Source organism: Lottia gigantea (genome assembly GCF_000327385.1).
Source record: "Lottia gigantea unplaced genomic scaffold LOTGIsca_110, whole genome shotgun sequence".
Taxonomy (NCBI): Eukaryota; Metazoa; Mollusca; class Gastropoda; family Lottiidae; genus Lottia; species Lottia gigantea.
This window is the reverse complement of record NW_008707002.1, coordinates 331,791-348,366: the sequence shown is the minus strand read 5'-3', so window position 1 is coordinate 348,366 and position 16,576 is coordinate 331,791. Positions and strand designations below refer to the sequence as shown.

General features: G+C 34.7%; 3 protein-coding genes across 3 annotated transcripts; 2 read left to right on the top strand and 1 right to left on the bottom strand.

Annotated features, from left to right (window-relative positions):
- Window positions 1-1,528: 1,528 nt before the first annotated feature.
- Window positions 1,529-3,760, top strand: LOTGIDRAFT_237553 (hypothetical protein). Its single transcript, XM_009047328.1, has 4 exons — window positions 1,529-1,605; window positions 2,103-2,169; window positions 2,369-2,757; window positions 2,980-3,760. The coding sequence occupies exons 3-4, from the start codon at window positions 2,371-2,373 to the stop codon at window positions 3,418-3,420; spliced, it is 828 nt and encodes a 275-aa protein (XP_009045576.1). The 5' UTR covers window positions 1,529-1,605; window positions 2,103-2,169; window positions 2,369-2,370; the 3' UTR covers window positions 3,421-3,760.
- Window positions 3,761-5,880: 2,120 nt separating this feature from the next.
- On the top strand, window positions 5,881-10,730 carry LOTGIDRAFT_198935 (hypothetical protein; the record flags this gene model as incomplete). Its single annotated transcript, XM_009047327.1, has 7 exons — window positions 5,881-5,947; window positions 6,376-6,645; window positions 7,795-7,884; window positions 9,006-9,176; window positions 9,450-9,522; window positions 9,779-9,981; window positions 10,453-10,730. Coding segments are annotated over exons 2-7 (942 nt in total), but the record flags the coding sequence as incomplete, so codon positions are not given.
- Window positions 10,731-13,666: 2,936 nt separating this feature from the next.
- Window positions 13,667-13,894, bottom strand: LOTGIDRAFT_89723 (hypothetical protein; the record flags this gene model as incomplete). The annotated part of the gene is made up of 1 exon (XM_009047326.1): window positions 13,667-13,894. A coding segment is annotated over one exon (228 nt), but the record flags the coding sequence as incomplete, so codon positions are not given.
- Between the last annotated feature and the right edge of the window lie 2,682 nt (window positions 13,895-16,576).

Below are 16,576 nucleotides of genomic sequence, written 5' to 3'. Positions count from 1 at the left end.
AATTCTCCTAAATGAAACAAGTACAACTCGGCGTCTTACATTATGTATATTCGGGTTGTTAGTACTCTTGTTTATTTATTATACACCTCAGTGCACGAAGTTTTGTACATATCATGCTTGCACAATAGCCTACTTACAGTACCGTGATAAATCAAACAGGGCGGTGTAGTTTATTTATAATAGTACAATAACATCATGTCGTAAATGTGCATTATAGAAAAGACATGTCAACAACTATAAATGTAAACATCATCTTAACAATGTCAAACTCTTTGCAAACTTCGTACTTATACCTTGACTGCAATAGTCATCTTCACATTGTCAAGCTTTTACGCACTTCGTAATGATACCTTGACTGCAATAGTCGCATTTCTTACATTGTGAAGATGGTTATTGCAGTCAAGGTATAAGTACGAAGTTCCTAATACCTTGATATTGTGAAGATGGTTATTGCAGTCAAGGTATAAGTACGAAGTTCCTAATACCTTGATATTGTGAAGATGGTTATTGCAGTCAAGGTATAAGTACGAAGTTCCTAATACCTTGATATTGTGAAGATGGCTATTGCAGTCAAGGTATAAGTACGAAGTCCCTAATACTTTGACATTATGAAGATGACTATAAACTCAGTTATTGATTGGAATCTATAGCATCTCTGTCTGTCTAGCGAGTTTAACAGACGACATACCTAGTCTAGCATGGGTTTAAATTGAAATTACAGGAATATATTCCTTTAAGAAATAGTCCTACCCCTGAACGAGTTGAGATAAAAATATCAGTAGTAAAGTAGGTCATTGTTCTGTTGGTATAGAAACTCTGTTTAATGAGATATACACGCTCCCTTGACCTGTGGGAATGACATTTGATACGACATTGTTTCAATTATGACACCACAAAGTTTGCTTTTTCCAATTCATATTTTTAGCGAGCTCCAATCAGCTGTCGTAAATGAACTGAACGGTGATGTTTCTATAAATCATTCTATGTATAGCCTACAATGCTAAAAAAAACAGTCTATCTGGTATAAAAGCGTATAAAGCCAGCATAACTTTTGTTCCATAGTGGGGTGTAGGGTAGGGGTGGCTCTTTGGTCTTGGCCCTTTTCGTAATGATTCATATACACTGGTTCTCGTCATATTTGAAATATTTAAAGAAATCGAATCTTGAAGCAGCCCTGTCTGTGGACGTATGTTACCATGGCTATCAAGCCTAATAATAATCGTAGATAGGTCAAGGCATGGCATGACAGGGAAATTATCGTACGTGGTCCAGGTGAATATTCTGTACGAATACAAACCCAATTTTATTATTTTCATGATATGTATTTGACGGGTCAAGGTAATGTCTTAATCGTGCAAGGATGGTAAAATAGAGTGTGACTGGATGTTGAAATCTATAGTCTCGATTTCACGAAATAAAAATAGAGTTTGACTGGATGTTGAAGTCTATGTTCCTAGTCTTGTTTATACCAGACATATTTTATTTTTAACCAATGGAAATCGAGTATCAAATTTTCTTCTCTTCATACCGGAAGTTTAATTTTATTGTCTAAAATTAATTTTTTTCTTATTTTTCGCTTGTTTGTGTTGAATGAAAAATTAAAAGGTTCGTGAAAATTTGTAGACAATTAAATCTGCTAATTGAACAAAGCATGAGGCCATTGTAGGAAGGCATTGAAATACTGTTGGTTTGCATTGGAATTTTAACTCTAAGTGCCATCATGTTTCTTTTGTTCGGTACCCTTCCCATGTAAATTTTCAATTGAGTTTCGTTTCCTACATTAGTCTACTTGACTAATGTCTGTTCACTGATCTCTTGTGAACATTTTGAATGTCAGGTAGACCATAGCAGACATTGACTGGCGATACAACCTTACTTTGCATGTCAAGGAGACAATTTGCGAATATTAATGGCAGGGAAATCCTTGCAAATTCTGTATTTTCCAATTGCCAGCTTCCCAAGCTAGACTTTCTAGGGTTCCCTCGTTAATCCCAGATATTGCTTCCAGCGGGACATTTATTGCCATGAGGTAGTTAAGATTTTGGACTGTTAGATGTTGAATTAGATTAATAATGTTTTCATTCTTATTTATTATTTTTCAGATTCTAAGAAATTTGACAGTTCACCAAGCCTCATGTAACCTAGAAACTTGTTAACTTTATATTTTAAGTAAGTATTAATTTCTGAGTGTTAATCCGTACAACGTACTACGCTTGAAGATATTTTATAGACGTAGCCTCATAATTAATCTTAGTCAGATTAGTCTTAAGATCGTCAGATTTATACAGCAAAATGTCAGATGAAAGTTTGTATGTTGAAAGCAAGTAAATAATAAGAAATTTCACTGATATTTCAAATTTATTTTCAGCTATGAATTATCATGTAGGGCCAGGAATCCAGCCTTCATTCATTCCTCAAGAAAAATCAGGCTACTATGGCGCTAGTGCTGCGTTTCCTCCAGGATATGCTGTTGGTTTACCACAGCGTGGCGCTCACCAGGCGGGAGCTGGCATGAATGGAATCAGTCAGCATCCAACAGCAGCTTTCAGACCCCCAGCCTCATCCTACGGCTTACCAGTGCCTTATTCATCAGTGACGTCATATCCTGCATTATCGTCTGCTGCCTATGGTGCTGGGATGCCATCGACAATGAGTTCTAATCCTGCAGGCTATCCTACTATTGGTCAACCTGGTGTATTACCAAGTCGAGGTTCAGTCGGAATTTCACAAGCGTCTGCTGTACCTTATCAGGTTACGGTAAGTTATGTCACTTTCTCTGGTTATTCTATCCTCAGCCTTCTACTGCTACTACAATATGAAGCTGGTTGTTTTGATTGGTTAGAATTCTCTACCTTGTGTGAAGCTATTTGGATTAAGTGAGCCAATGTCTCATCTCTTCATGAAGAGGCATGGGAGGGCATTTGCATTCATGTAAAGGTCTTTTACCCCTTGATAATGTTATGTTATTTTATCTTTCAGCAATCAACAAATTACTCCCAGCCAACTTACCTGTCAAATCCTGAACCACAGTTGTACAGTCAGCAGATGGGCATGTCCATGCCTTCATCAATGAGTGTCCCCAGCACAATGGGCATGCCCATGCCAACTCCTATGAATGCACCAAGTTCTATGGGCATGTCAATGCCAAGTGCCCCTTCTGCTATGAGTATGCCCAGTTCAATGGGCATGCCCATGGCAAACCCAATGAGTGTGCCTAGCCCTAGCTCTATGGGCATGGCCAATGCCCAAACACAAATGTATGCAACCGCCACACGTTATCCCAGCAACTACCCTAATGTACCGGTTCAACCGACCCATCCATCATATTCATCTATCGGTTACTCAGGGTTACCTGCTACAAGGGGAGTTAACCCTTCATTTCCTAGTGCTATGGGATACCCTGGCTACCCCTATAAATAAGAAGGTTCAGATGAAGTTTTCATGTGAAGTAGGAATTGTTATAAATTCCAGGAGACAGTTTCTCCACTGAATCAACATAAAATCATTAGAAATACAGTAATCTGATTGGTTAATAAAACCTAAATTTAAAATCTATTTTAATTATTGACCAATCAGAATACAGTACTGAAACACTGAATTATATTACATTTTTGAAAATTAGCTGATTGCTTTGAATGAGGGTAGATTCCTTATTTTACTAATGCTGTTGAAAACAATACTAGAAACTATAACTGGCAATTTCAGCTTTGAGTAGAAAATATAAAATTCTACTTTAAAATTGTGCAATCTTTTTAAGATCAAAATTTGAAGCTAATCTTATTGTGGGGGTAAATACTGTGACTGTAATGAATAGAGACTAATATTGTGGGAATTTTACATGGAAAAGACACCTCCTGGGTCTTATTTAAAGCTAAATACAATATAGATTACATCAATTACATTTTATTAGCTTCGTACGGATCTGACCAATAATGACTTCATTTTTTGGTGTTAGGGTGTATTGAGACGAGTCTCGTAATTGACCAGTGCGTTTTGACTTTTTGACTAATTCTAAATGCTTACTGTTAATCTTAGTGTTATGAATCTTGATTTTTGATTAATACTGCTAGTGCTACATGTATTCATTTTCTGTTTTAATATTTTCATGATATTTGAGAGGAGGTTTAACAGTTGAAGCCCGACAATAGAGATGTTTTTCTCAAGCTCTCTTCACTGACATCCCTTAGACAGATATCGCTAAAACCACACCATTGAAACTTTACTTCTATATTCAACTTGCATTTCATTTATTTCATGATTATTTTAGCCAAAGATGTTTGTGTTCCGAATGAGTAAAATGGGATGAAAAACTGAAAAGGCTATAAAGAATTTCAACTTTTTTTTTAGTTAAATAGGTCAATAAATTGCTTTCGTTTCATTGGCTACGTTAAAAATTGTCCTAGACATTATTTGTATATTGATAAAGAACAAATAGATAAACTAAAATAAAAAAACACTACGCAAACAAAGATTACATTTTTTTCAAATATTAAAAACATTTTGATTAATCAGAAATTACTTGGTTTTTTTTTTAACTAAAAATAGACTTTTCTTGTCCCATTTTCAACTCATTTTTCTGCCTGTGAGATTTTTTTAAAAAGACAATTTCCTAGAAATTTTTACTTTTATTTTAAATATCTGCCGTCAGCTTCTCATAAAACACTTGAAAAAACTCAAATTTTATAAAATACAATAATCTTTTCAACATTGATTTTAACGATTGACCAATCAGGTGACTGGAATGCAAAAATCATCCTCAATTCAGAATTTGAAGCCCGGCTTTGCAGACATTATATAATTTCAGTAAAAATAAGACAGGAAATTTCTTTTTGTTTTTTTAGCATAATATTTTGGAGGTATTTTTTTCTGTTTTTTGGGGGCTTTTATTTTTGATCTTTTTTTGTCCCGTCGTTTTTTTTGTAGAATTATTGTTTTCTGGAAAATATATTTTTCTATCCAGTTATAACATTCTTTTGTTTTTACTTTGGAAGTGTTTGGCCCTTTGAAAACATGGTTAGGGGCTGGGGACAACAGGGGATGGGGTATTAGCAGCACACATTGTTGTATGTTGCACAGACTAAAAACAATCCCGTATTGAAGGGCTGGGCCTTTAATAACACTGTTAGGTTAATACTAGTTTGTTTAGATATAATACAGATTAGAGGCATAATTATTATTGGACTGGCATTAAAATAGTATAAAACTTGGTTTATTGTTTTTGACTAAACCCTGTATCTCAATCATTCCAATAATTTTGATGACCTTGCTCATAGGTTGCATCAATGTCCACAGACTTAATTACCTCCAATGATATAAGCAAGTTGATGGGTGTGGCCAGCAAAGTAGGGCATGCTACCCTTCTTGAACACCTAAACCACCCAGTGCCAGGGTTTGTCCAAGTGACGCCCTTTTCAAAGAGTCTTAATCACCTGTATTTATTTTTGATTGTGGTAAATCAATTGTGGTGAGCCATAGATAAGTAATGATAAAAAAGACTTAGTTGTGGTCTAAAACATCTGGAGGAAAACTGGAGTTCTTTCCCTTAGACCGTATTCACTAAAATATTCTACTGGCGATAATCGCCACCTAGTGACAATTTTAATAGCGTCCTCCATGTTTCTCCATTGCACTTCACTGGAAATAATTTGAATTTTTTAATCAACAGTGGATGTCTGCCAGGTATTTCAATTTTTGTTGTTGATGACTGAATTTAAGATTGTTTTTATTGTCAATAGAGCTCTGTTATCTGTCTATTTCGGCTGGCAAAGTTGTAAAAGACAGGTGCCCCTTGGTTTTGTTTATATTCAACTTGTGCATGGTACAGGGCCTGATATTGTCGCACTGTCAAAATAAACACACGTGGACTTCGACAGAATGACAGTTGCCATCATTAAGGGGGTGGGGAAGGGTCTGTTGTATTTGAGAGAGGAGATAAAATGGTTAAATTGTAAGGAACAACGGAGTATGTCAAGTGTCCCTATTGCATTTTCGCATTTTAATCAGGCCTGTAGCTATAGAGGGGGGGCCAGGGACGGCCAGGCCCGGCCAGGCCCCCTCCCCCCCAACATTATTTTGACCCCTCCTGAAATATTTAGACGACTTAAATAACTTGTTGAGTCGCTATAGTTGAGGCCCCCCAATAAAAAAATTTGGACCCCCTGAGATCCTGGGCTAGCTAGTTCCTGATATTAATATCTCTCCTCGGCTTCAGGCTTAGCTCACACTACAGTCATTCGGTTCTGAATTTAAACATCTTTCATCACAAGTTTCATAAACCCTCTCTCGCTCTCTCTGGTAACCTTGACATAGCCTTGACATCCCTCTCAACTGGACTCGATGAATTTCTTTCCTAACTATTCTTTATTATTATTTCAGTGTCTACATGTAGGCCTAGGCTACGAAAGATAAAATGACGATTAATTTAAGCCACTGTTGAATCAAAAAGGAAAATTTTGAACATCATTTAACTATTTTTTGTGAGATTTGCACTTTTCTGAGTTCGTGATTAGTCAATCAACATGGAGTTTATGGATATTCATATCTGTGGGGCATGTCGGACCCAATTTAACGTGGTTGAGCATTTTATCGCTCACAAACAACTGTGCCCCATGTTAAATCAGATGAAGAGACAAGCTAAAATAGACAGTGGGGACCCAGATATAGAACCAAGAGATGAAGAAGCGGGTGGAAAGATTTTGTATAATGATTTGTCTATGATTTTATCCCGGGGGACAAGCATCAACCTTCAGACCATGCCCTGTCCCCCAATGTCTGGTCATGGCGCCACGCCTCTTCGACAATCTCTTCAAGAGTCTCAAAGCTATTCTGAAAATGCTGCAGAAAACACTGGCATCGCTTCTTTCCAGTCTACGTTTTCAAGATCAAAGAAACATCCGGAGGTGATTGCTCAACAAGAATTGGAACATTCAAATGTTAAGACTGTTCCAAATATGGCTCCGGAAGAAAGTGATTATCAGAGAGTAGAAACAAAATCACAAACAGATTACGGAAATCGTGCGACTTCAGATTCGAGTGAAACACGACATTATTCAGACAGAAGAGATCATGTATCGAATCACGGACGCTATCCAATAACGGAGAAGAGGCCAAGAGAAGTTGACAGAACAGGAGATTCACAGTTGATTCAAACGAGTTACTCGTACCAAAAAGAATCGCGAAGTCAACCAGACCAACGAACCACGGAGAGTTTCAGAAGCCCAAAGCACAGGAAGCTGCAGTATCAACCCCAAGATGCATCAGACCAGCCTCATATGATCCTAAATCCTGGAGATTTTCAAAATGAAATAAGATTTTCGAAGGAAAAGGTCAAGTTTCATCTTGAAAACGATGTTGCTCCCCCGCGAGAGACAGTATTACGAAAACCTCAATCTGTGGTGTATTCGGCTCAAACGGAGCAAGTAAATTATCATCAACCTGAAACTGCGCGACATTTAGACTCTGGTCAATATGATTCCAACAGAAATGCTTCAAGGTCATACCAAGGTCATCCACATCAAAACTACCCAGATCATGACCCCTACAGAAGACCAATTGAAACTTCTTCACATCTTCAGCATCATCATCAACAACTTTCAAATGCCCCAGTTCAAGAGCAAGCTCAGTTCCAGCACCAAGTGTCTGAAATTCAGACAATGCCTGAAGATGCAGAGACTCTTGGTCACCATGACTACTACGCTCCTCAACATCCAGACGCAAGTTACACACCCTTGGAAAACGTGCAGATTGAAAATTCACCGAACAATGATCATCAGTATTTAAGCTCGTACAAACCAGACCAGGCTCACGGCCAGGAAAGCGAAACTCAGACTTCTGTCCAAAGACAAGGAAGAGCTGAGGAAGCTGAACCTGCATCGACCTCCAAGCGTTCACGATCCAGAGAAACTCGTCAGAAGGCAGCAGATCTGGACATCCTGAAACAAGCGCTGAAATCTGGAAACGTGAATTTGGAGGAAGGGGATATGAATGAGACTTCAGGAGATCAGCTGACGTACTCGAATTCTTCAAACCTTAATCCTGGATTGCCAATAGAACCACCAAGTAACTTGGCACTGTTAGCTTCGACTCTTCAAGAACATGCAGATCCTCTGTACTCCTCTACTCTGGTCCCTCCAGACGACAGTATACTGACCACAGACGTGGAAATGGTGTCTGCCTGTCCAATTGATCCCATGGATACAGAAGAGGGAACTCAGACACCAATAGTTTCTATGTCACAACCAAAATATGTGGTGGTAAAAGGCAATTATGGTAGGTATACATAGTGTTCAGCTTCCACACAGGCCCATAATCCTCTGGGTGGTTTTGTATTTCTTTGTAACATAAATGTCAAAATCATCTTCTCTTACAAACAGGTAAACATTGTGTGATTGTTGTAATTTGTAGCCTACTGGATATTTCTTGCAAAAAAATATAACTTTCTATTAGTTTGAGTCATTTCATGTAGTCCCACTGTGACCATAGCTTAACTATTCAGTAACATGTTGTTATTTGGTTTGTCATCACACATTCAGATAGTTTACATAGCAAATATTATTAATAAAGTATATTTATAGTTTACATAGCAAATATTATTAATAAAGTATATTTATAATTTACATAGCAAATACTATTTATAAAGTATATTTATAATTTACATAGCAAATATTATTTATAAAGTATATTTATAATTTACATAGCAAATATTATTTATAAAGTATATTTATAATTTACATAGCAAATATTATTTATAAAGTAAATTTATAATTTACATAGCAAATATTATTTATAAAGTAAATTTATAATTTACATAGCAAATATTATTTATAAAGTATATTTATAATTTACATAGCAAATATTATTTATAAAGTATATTTATAATTTACATAGCAAATATTATTTATAATGTATATTAATGATGTGATAATTTTTTATTGTAGAGAAAAAGACGGATAAAAAAGGAACGAAAGAAAAAGGGAAAACGAGAATACATGAATGTGATTTTAAAGATTGTGATTTTACAACAACCTACGCTAAAGATATCGAACGTCACATTCGAACTCACACTGGAGAGAAACCATTCATCTGTAATTATTGTAATAAAACTTTTAACCGTAGTGATAAACTCAAGATACATATTAGACTACATACTGGAGAGAAACCATTTCGCTGTTCTTATTGTAAGTATTATCATTCGTATTAGAGATCCTGGTAGTTTAAAATGGAACAAGATTGGAAAAGATCAATGCCATAGGGATCGTCCACAGACCAGCTGGAAGATTATCTTGAATCTAAGTTGTTATCCTTGTAAACAAGGGTTCTTTCCTACTTTTGCATGCTGACTCTTCAGAACACCTGCAATTTGGTTTATCAATTCAGCATCCCACAGATCCAGACAGGTCATATACATTCTTATCTTACATTATTTATATGATATGTTTATATATTTATAGGTGAGTATGCAGCAGTAGACAGTAGTAGTTTAAAAAAACATGTCAGAACTCATACGGATGAAAGACCTTTTAAGTAAGTTTTTATTATCTCATGGTGACATTGTGATCTCATAAAGACTGATAAATGCCCAATACAAGGCATAGATAAATAAATAAACCAAGTACCAACAATCCGAATTGCAATACATAGTCTATATCAAGCAGGTTTTAAGTTCATATTTTTGAAAGCACAACTCAAATTTAAGACAAATTTCTCTTCTGTTGCAAAACAGTTCAAATATATTTAAAACTTCAGTTAATTGATATTTTTTGTCTTTGTATCTTTGTAGATGTCAGATATGTTCCTACGCCAGTAAAAATTCTAGTCAACTCGTAGTTCATCTACGAACTCACACGGGAGACTCCCCGTTTCAATGTGGGATCTGTCAAGCCAAGTTTAAAATTAACTCTGATTTAAAACGTCATGGTAGAATACATACTGGAGAGAAACCCTATAAATGTGATTTATGTGATTATAAATGTTCTATTAAAGGTGGGTTTCAGCTTCTTTAAAGAAATTTGAATTTGAAATGAAATGGAGTTTTACATCCTACTTTTCTGTACTTGTTTGGGACAATCAGACCAGGCAATGACATTGCTGTCTGCAATAAGTTAAGGACAGTGTCAGAATATTTTTGTCGTTACAAGTCAACTTGTTGGAATGTTATATACTAGGGTTATATGTCCTACTTTTCTTGACTTGTTTGGGACAATGAGGACAGGAAACAATGCAGTCTGCAATGTGGGAATTTTTTGCCAAGAAAGCAGAAGGAAATTTTGTTAAAAATGCATTTTTTATCAACTAAAATGATCAAGGGTCATCAGTATTTGATAATAATGAAAGGATTATCATTGAAATATTGAAAGTTATTTTATTAAAGTTATTGTTATCTATATAATTATGTTTAGTTATTCATACATCAGTTCATGATAAATAACACTAGTATCTTTGTTTTTATTTCAGCCAATTTAAAGACACATCTAAAGATCAACCATTCAGAAGAAAATAAAATGACGTGTACTCAATGTTCATTTTCATCATCTTCAAAGAAAGTGATGCGAGAACACGGTAAAGTTCACGATACCTCGACAACCTACGAATGTGACCTGTGTAAATATATATCGAACAGTAAAAGCGCTCTGGCAACACATCGTAGAGTTCACAGCGAGGAACGCCCCTACCCATGTGACTTCTGCACGTACAAATCTAAACAAATCGGCAACATTAAAACACATATTAAGAAGAAACACTCTGATAGGCTAAAACATTCAAAATATTTTGTGCGGACTGAAAAATCTCCCGAACATTCTTCCACGAGCAACCAATCTTCTCCGAATAAAAATTTTGGACGAAATGCATACAAGTGTAATATCTGTACAGCGTCATTCGTAAGGGCCGATTCGTTACGTAGTCACACCAGACAGCATTGTCGCGATATTGCTATGAACTTAGAGACGACAGCATTGGCTGTACTTCAACTTCAAAACTCTGCATCTCCCAAAAAATCAGATTCTAGAACTCCAACTAAAGACAGAAGTAGGTCAGAGAGCCGAGCTTCACATTCAGGGTCCAAGGTGTCCCCTCGAAAATCTTCACGAAATAATCCTTCAAAATCGACATGTGGATTACAGGATATAGCAGACGCAGCTGTCAAATTGTCTCACATGCCCGACAACGTCAAGCGAGATCCATCACAAGTTGCCATGGAAACTTCTGAACCCATGGATCAACCAACAATGGTAGAATCTCAACAACTCATTCAAGGACAGCAGATATTTCAAATCAATCAACCAATCAGAGTTCAGCAGACAGATTCAACCAATCAGGTGTCTCAGATCGTTTCCTTGGATACTCAGAATATCTTGAATAATCCTGATCAAATGGTGGAATTACCCAACGGAGAGTGGATCAGTCTGAAACAGCTGATTAGTGGACAAATGGTCACGCAGATTCCCATCAACCAACAGATTACTCAGTATCAAGTTCCCGGGCAGACGGAACAACAGTTCGCTGTTCAAGTCATCCCACAGCAAACAGTTCCGCAGCACGTACCAGTCAGTCTTCCGGGTCAACCTCAGATTCAGATTATCTTGCCCTCTCATTTCATCAACCAGAATCAAGATGGTGGAATGAACACGTCTGCTGTAGCAGCGAATAATCCCCAGATTCTGATACAACTCCAGGATCCTAACGCTCTGTCTACCCTGAAACCTGACAACCAACAACAAACTATTCTTACATCTTTTCCTCAAGGTTTGTTTAACTTCAGTTCTTTTAAAATATTTCAAAGTATCAAGATTGAAAGGGATTTTAAAGGGATTTATGTGTATTATTTTTCAAAATTTAACTTCCATATTTTAAGCTTTCAAGAAAATGTAAATTCTGTCCATTATGTCTACTTTATCTTCTATGTGAAATGTAAAATGATTAATATCCCCTCAGCTCATAATAGCAGCTTCATTTTCTAGAAGCCCAGGAAAGTTTGTTTTCTAGAATCCCAGGATGGTTTGTTTTCTAGAAGCCCAGGAAGGTTTGTTTTCTAGAATCCCAGGAAGGTTTGTTTTCTAGAAGCCCAGGAAAGTTTGTTTACTCACAAAACTAAGCTCCTCCGACACAATTCTCTATTTGTCTTACAGGAGGTCAGTCATTGATACAGACAGGAGGAAATCTGACGCCTCTCAACCTACAGGAAGTAGTTGTCCAGATGGAAATGCCACCTAGTGGAGATAACATCAGTAAGTAGAAGCATGATTTATAGTATTCAGGGGTTGGCACACATTCAATTCATGCTAAATTATTCTAAAAGATATTTCCAAAGATGTCCGATAGTGGCACTCAAAATTTTAATTCTTTAAAATGCACCAAATCTTCAAAATAACAAGAATTGTCAAAAAAAATCATGTTTTACTCTGGTGAAGATATGGTATAGTTTGAATTTTCAAAAATCTCTGGATCAAAAGTTGCCCTATGTTTCAATTTCCAAAATTTATCCCTGGTTAGAAGTTACTTGTTGTTATTTTGTTTGTTTTGGTAACTGTTAGTTATAGTTTCCCTGTCTGAATAAATTACAGTTAATTTTGTCAGGTTTCCTGCAATCTTTAAATTTCTCATTGTTCCAAAAATGTTACAAATGAGTTTTTACTTAATTAGGAATTTGACTATTTAACAAAACACAAGACAATATTATGGAATATAACACATTTCTAGTTCTTTAGTAAGGTTAGGCACATAACGTTTCAACACAATATACACGTGTCGTTATCAGATGTGTCACTACATCTGATAAGTAACGTGTATATTGTGTTGATATATTTCTATATGTCGTTTAAATCTTATAGGAATTTGAGTAAATATTTAGGAGAATCTTGAAGAAGGAAAAAGAGAACATTTTTAAATATTTGTAAAGCTCAGTGAAATGAAATAATTGGGGTCTGAATCTTCACAAAAAAAAACCATTCCATATGAGAGTTATTTCCCTTACATTGGTTTGAGAGAAAGTCTATGGTTAAAATGTCAGTGTAATTTAGTATTTTTATAAAGAAAAGTGAAATAATCTCCCTGGCTTGGACACCAGGATTAAAATTTTGAATCTGTTGGAAATATTTGAAGTCATTATGAAAGTGAAGGAGATAATTTGAAAATAACTGATATTAAAAATATTCTTGATGCATGGAATCCCTGAAAGCCAAAAAACATCCAACATTGTCTTTATATCTTCTACAATTTGGAATGGATATTACATCTGTAGTAAAATTCTTGTAACAACTAAAACAAAATGGCATCCCAACGTCGACTAGCATTATTTATTTATCTTTAAAAAAACCAACAAGGAACCCAATTTCTATTACTACATATTATAAAGTTTTCATGTTTAAACGAAGACCAATATGGTATCTTAACTTTACATCGCAACTCATAAACTAATAACAAATTTATTGTCTGAAAATTACCCCATCTTGAAAGTAATAATAATTTATATATGATATCCCCATCTTGAAAGTAATAATAATTTATATATGGTATCCCATCTTGAAAGTAATAATAATTTATATATGGTATCCCCTCTTGAAAGTAATAATAATTTATATATGGTATCCCCTCTTGAAAGTAATAATAATTTATATATGGTATCCCATCTTGAAAGTAATAATAATTTATATATGGTATCCCCATCTTGAAAGTAATAATAATTTATATATGGTATCCCATCTTGAAAGTAATAATAATTTATATATGGTATCCCATCTTGAAAGTAATAATAATTTATATATGGTATCCCCTCTTGAAAGTAATAATAATTTATATATGGTATCCCATCTTGAAAGTAATAATAATTTATATATGGTATCCCCTCTTGAAAGTAATAATAATTTATATATGGTATCCCATCTTGAAAGTAATAATAATTTATATATGGTATCCCCATCTTGAAAGTAATAATAATTTATATATGGTATCCCATCTTGAAAGTAATAATAATTTATATATGGTATCCCCTCTTGAAAGTAATAATAATTTATATATGGTATCCCATCTTGAAAGTAATAATAATTTATATATGGTATCCCATCTTGAAAGTAATAATAATTTATTTTGGAGCTGAACAAGTTAAAAGAAATACACCAGCTTAACCTAATGGTTTTATCAACAGAGAATCAGAAGAAAAAAGGGATTTTTGTCAATTTGAAATGAGATAATTAGCATTATTATAGAATTACTGTCAACATAGATCATTGACGTTAAGACTAGAGGAAGACATTAACAGAACGCGATGAAATTACTAGCACCATGATATATTGAACTCGTTGATTCCCTGAAGAAATCGCGAGGATGATGAAGATTAAAGTAGTAATATATTTATGATTTGAATTCTGTCGTACGTCAATCTACTATAAATGATATTGAAGACAAGGTTTAACAGGTTAATACTGGAGACTGTTTACAATGAAAATTCTATTACTATAATACGAAAGGTCGGCAGTTTATTGCTTTTACAGATTACCCAAGTTTTCTCTCTTTCTTTAGTTTTATTATAAAGACAAATAATGGAGAATTGAAATAGATTGGAACTTGGAACAGAGTTTAAGTTCTTTATGGCTGAAGATGGAAAGGAAAGTCATGTACAATGAGGGAAAAAGTTAATTAATTCAGAATTAGAACAGAAAGAAACAGATTTGAAATCTTTATGTCCAACAATGGCAACAGAAAACAGTGGACATTGAGAGAAAAAACACAACTTCGAAATAAAAAAGAATGAACCAGAAATTAAGTCCTTTATGATTGAAGATACATCCTTCAAATCTGAAGATATATGATTGGTGATAAAGATGAGAAATGTATTATAAGTAAAGATTCCCCCAACTATTTTACCAACTATGGCAATATTTGTCCTTACGTTCCCTTATGTGTACTGACGGGCCTCACCTGTCATCTTATAGGTAGCCTCTTAGCACCTTCGCACGCTCAATGTAAAAAGGACCGATCACTCACCATCTTGTCAAACATCCTTCGCAAGCAACCTTTGGATACAATAACCATAGTCATGACAACCACATGATATACTCTTGTTTCCTCCTAAAACCATGTAGGAACCATATTGACGTAAGATTCAAAAGTTGCCTTAAATGTTGGTAACTAGTATACTGTCACTGGCTTAACTTACTTCTATATTTGAAGGGATTATGTGATTTTCCTGTGTTTTAGTATTTCTTAAGACTATTAAAGAACAATAAAGACCCAAATTAATCCCCGAAATGCCGACTGTTCCCCTTTAAAAAATTAAAATGATTTTGAATAATTATAATTTTTAAAAAGGTTTTGTAGCCCGTGTATGTTTTTCAGGAGGAAAACTTAAAGCTTCTATTTACACTGTTTTGATTTGCATACCTTTCTTCTGATTTCAGAAAACCTCTTTTAACCACTTTCAGGTAAATTCTGTCTCACCACCAGTCTGAATTCACCTTCCATCCCCATGAGGCTTCGATTCTAGTCCACTTTCAAATCCACCAATCAAAAATTAATGAACACAATTACTTTTTTAACTTCAGAAACTGGAGAGTGCCAATCTGAGACAAACTAGAGTTGTCACCCCTGACACCAAGAGATGAAGGGATGGAGCGATAACGTCAATTGAAAATCGTAAGCTATTGATGTCTTGTGACAAGTTGAAATTGGAATGATATGATTGGACGATACTTGTCAGACATGTTACTGTACATGTCATGTGATTGGTTGATATGTGGATCGCCATGACAGTTGTTGTCACGACAATATCTTAATATTTAATCTGAGATGTCTGGTACTAATATTATTTCGAAATAACTGTTAAAATATCGCCAGTCTAGACATCGAAAGTGTGTGATTCCTGATTTCTCTACCATTATCTTTTTTTACATTTGTGGTCAAGGAATTTCAAAAGTTTTCTAGGTAGATTACTAATTTATTTTCTTTTTTATTAATTCATTAAGAAAAACTTTAATTCTTCTTTTGACAAATGTTACTTGTACTCTTTTTAACATTTATGTTGGAAGAAATTCCTTGATTATACTTATCTTTATAAAATCATGAAATATCAAATAAATTTTCTTGTGGTTTAATTTACATCTAGTCATATAAACACCTTCCTAGTAAGGTATCACAAAGTAACATAGATATCTCACAGATCAAAGGTTCCATGGAAGTGAGAACTCCACTCCCTTTGTTAATTCAAGATGCCTGAAACTTTATATTGTTAATGATCAAATCATGTTTTTTGTTATTTTTGGAATAAAATGATATTTGTTTTGAAATGTTACATTTTTTTTGTTATTTCTTAAACTTGTTGAGCAAAGTTGGTGATGTACATTCAGAGAAACATTTAAAATATTAACATAATGATATGATTCCACTTAGATCAGGTGACATAAATAGTAATAATTTATATTCAGTTGCTACTGTGGACTCATATCTTTCTCAACATTGAAACTCCTCCTTTAATTTGATAATAATCCATTCAGCAGGAAAAGAATTGTCTTTCTCATCCTACATATTTTTCTAATATTATTCAAGGACAATAACTTTTGAGAATATATTCTAGTGGAAAATGTTT

Excerpts from the sequence above, each read along its gene's own strand:
- LOTGIDRAFT_237553 (XM_009047328.1), top strand. The coding sequence starts at position 2,371 with ATGAATTATCATGTAGGGCCAGGAATCCAGCCTTCATTCATTCCTCAA. Across the intron at positions 2,758-2,979 it reads CTGTACCTTATCAGGTTACG|CAATCAACAAATTACTCCCA; the intron begins GTAAGTTATGTC and ends TTTATCTTTCAG.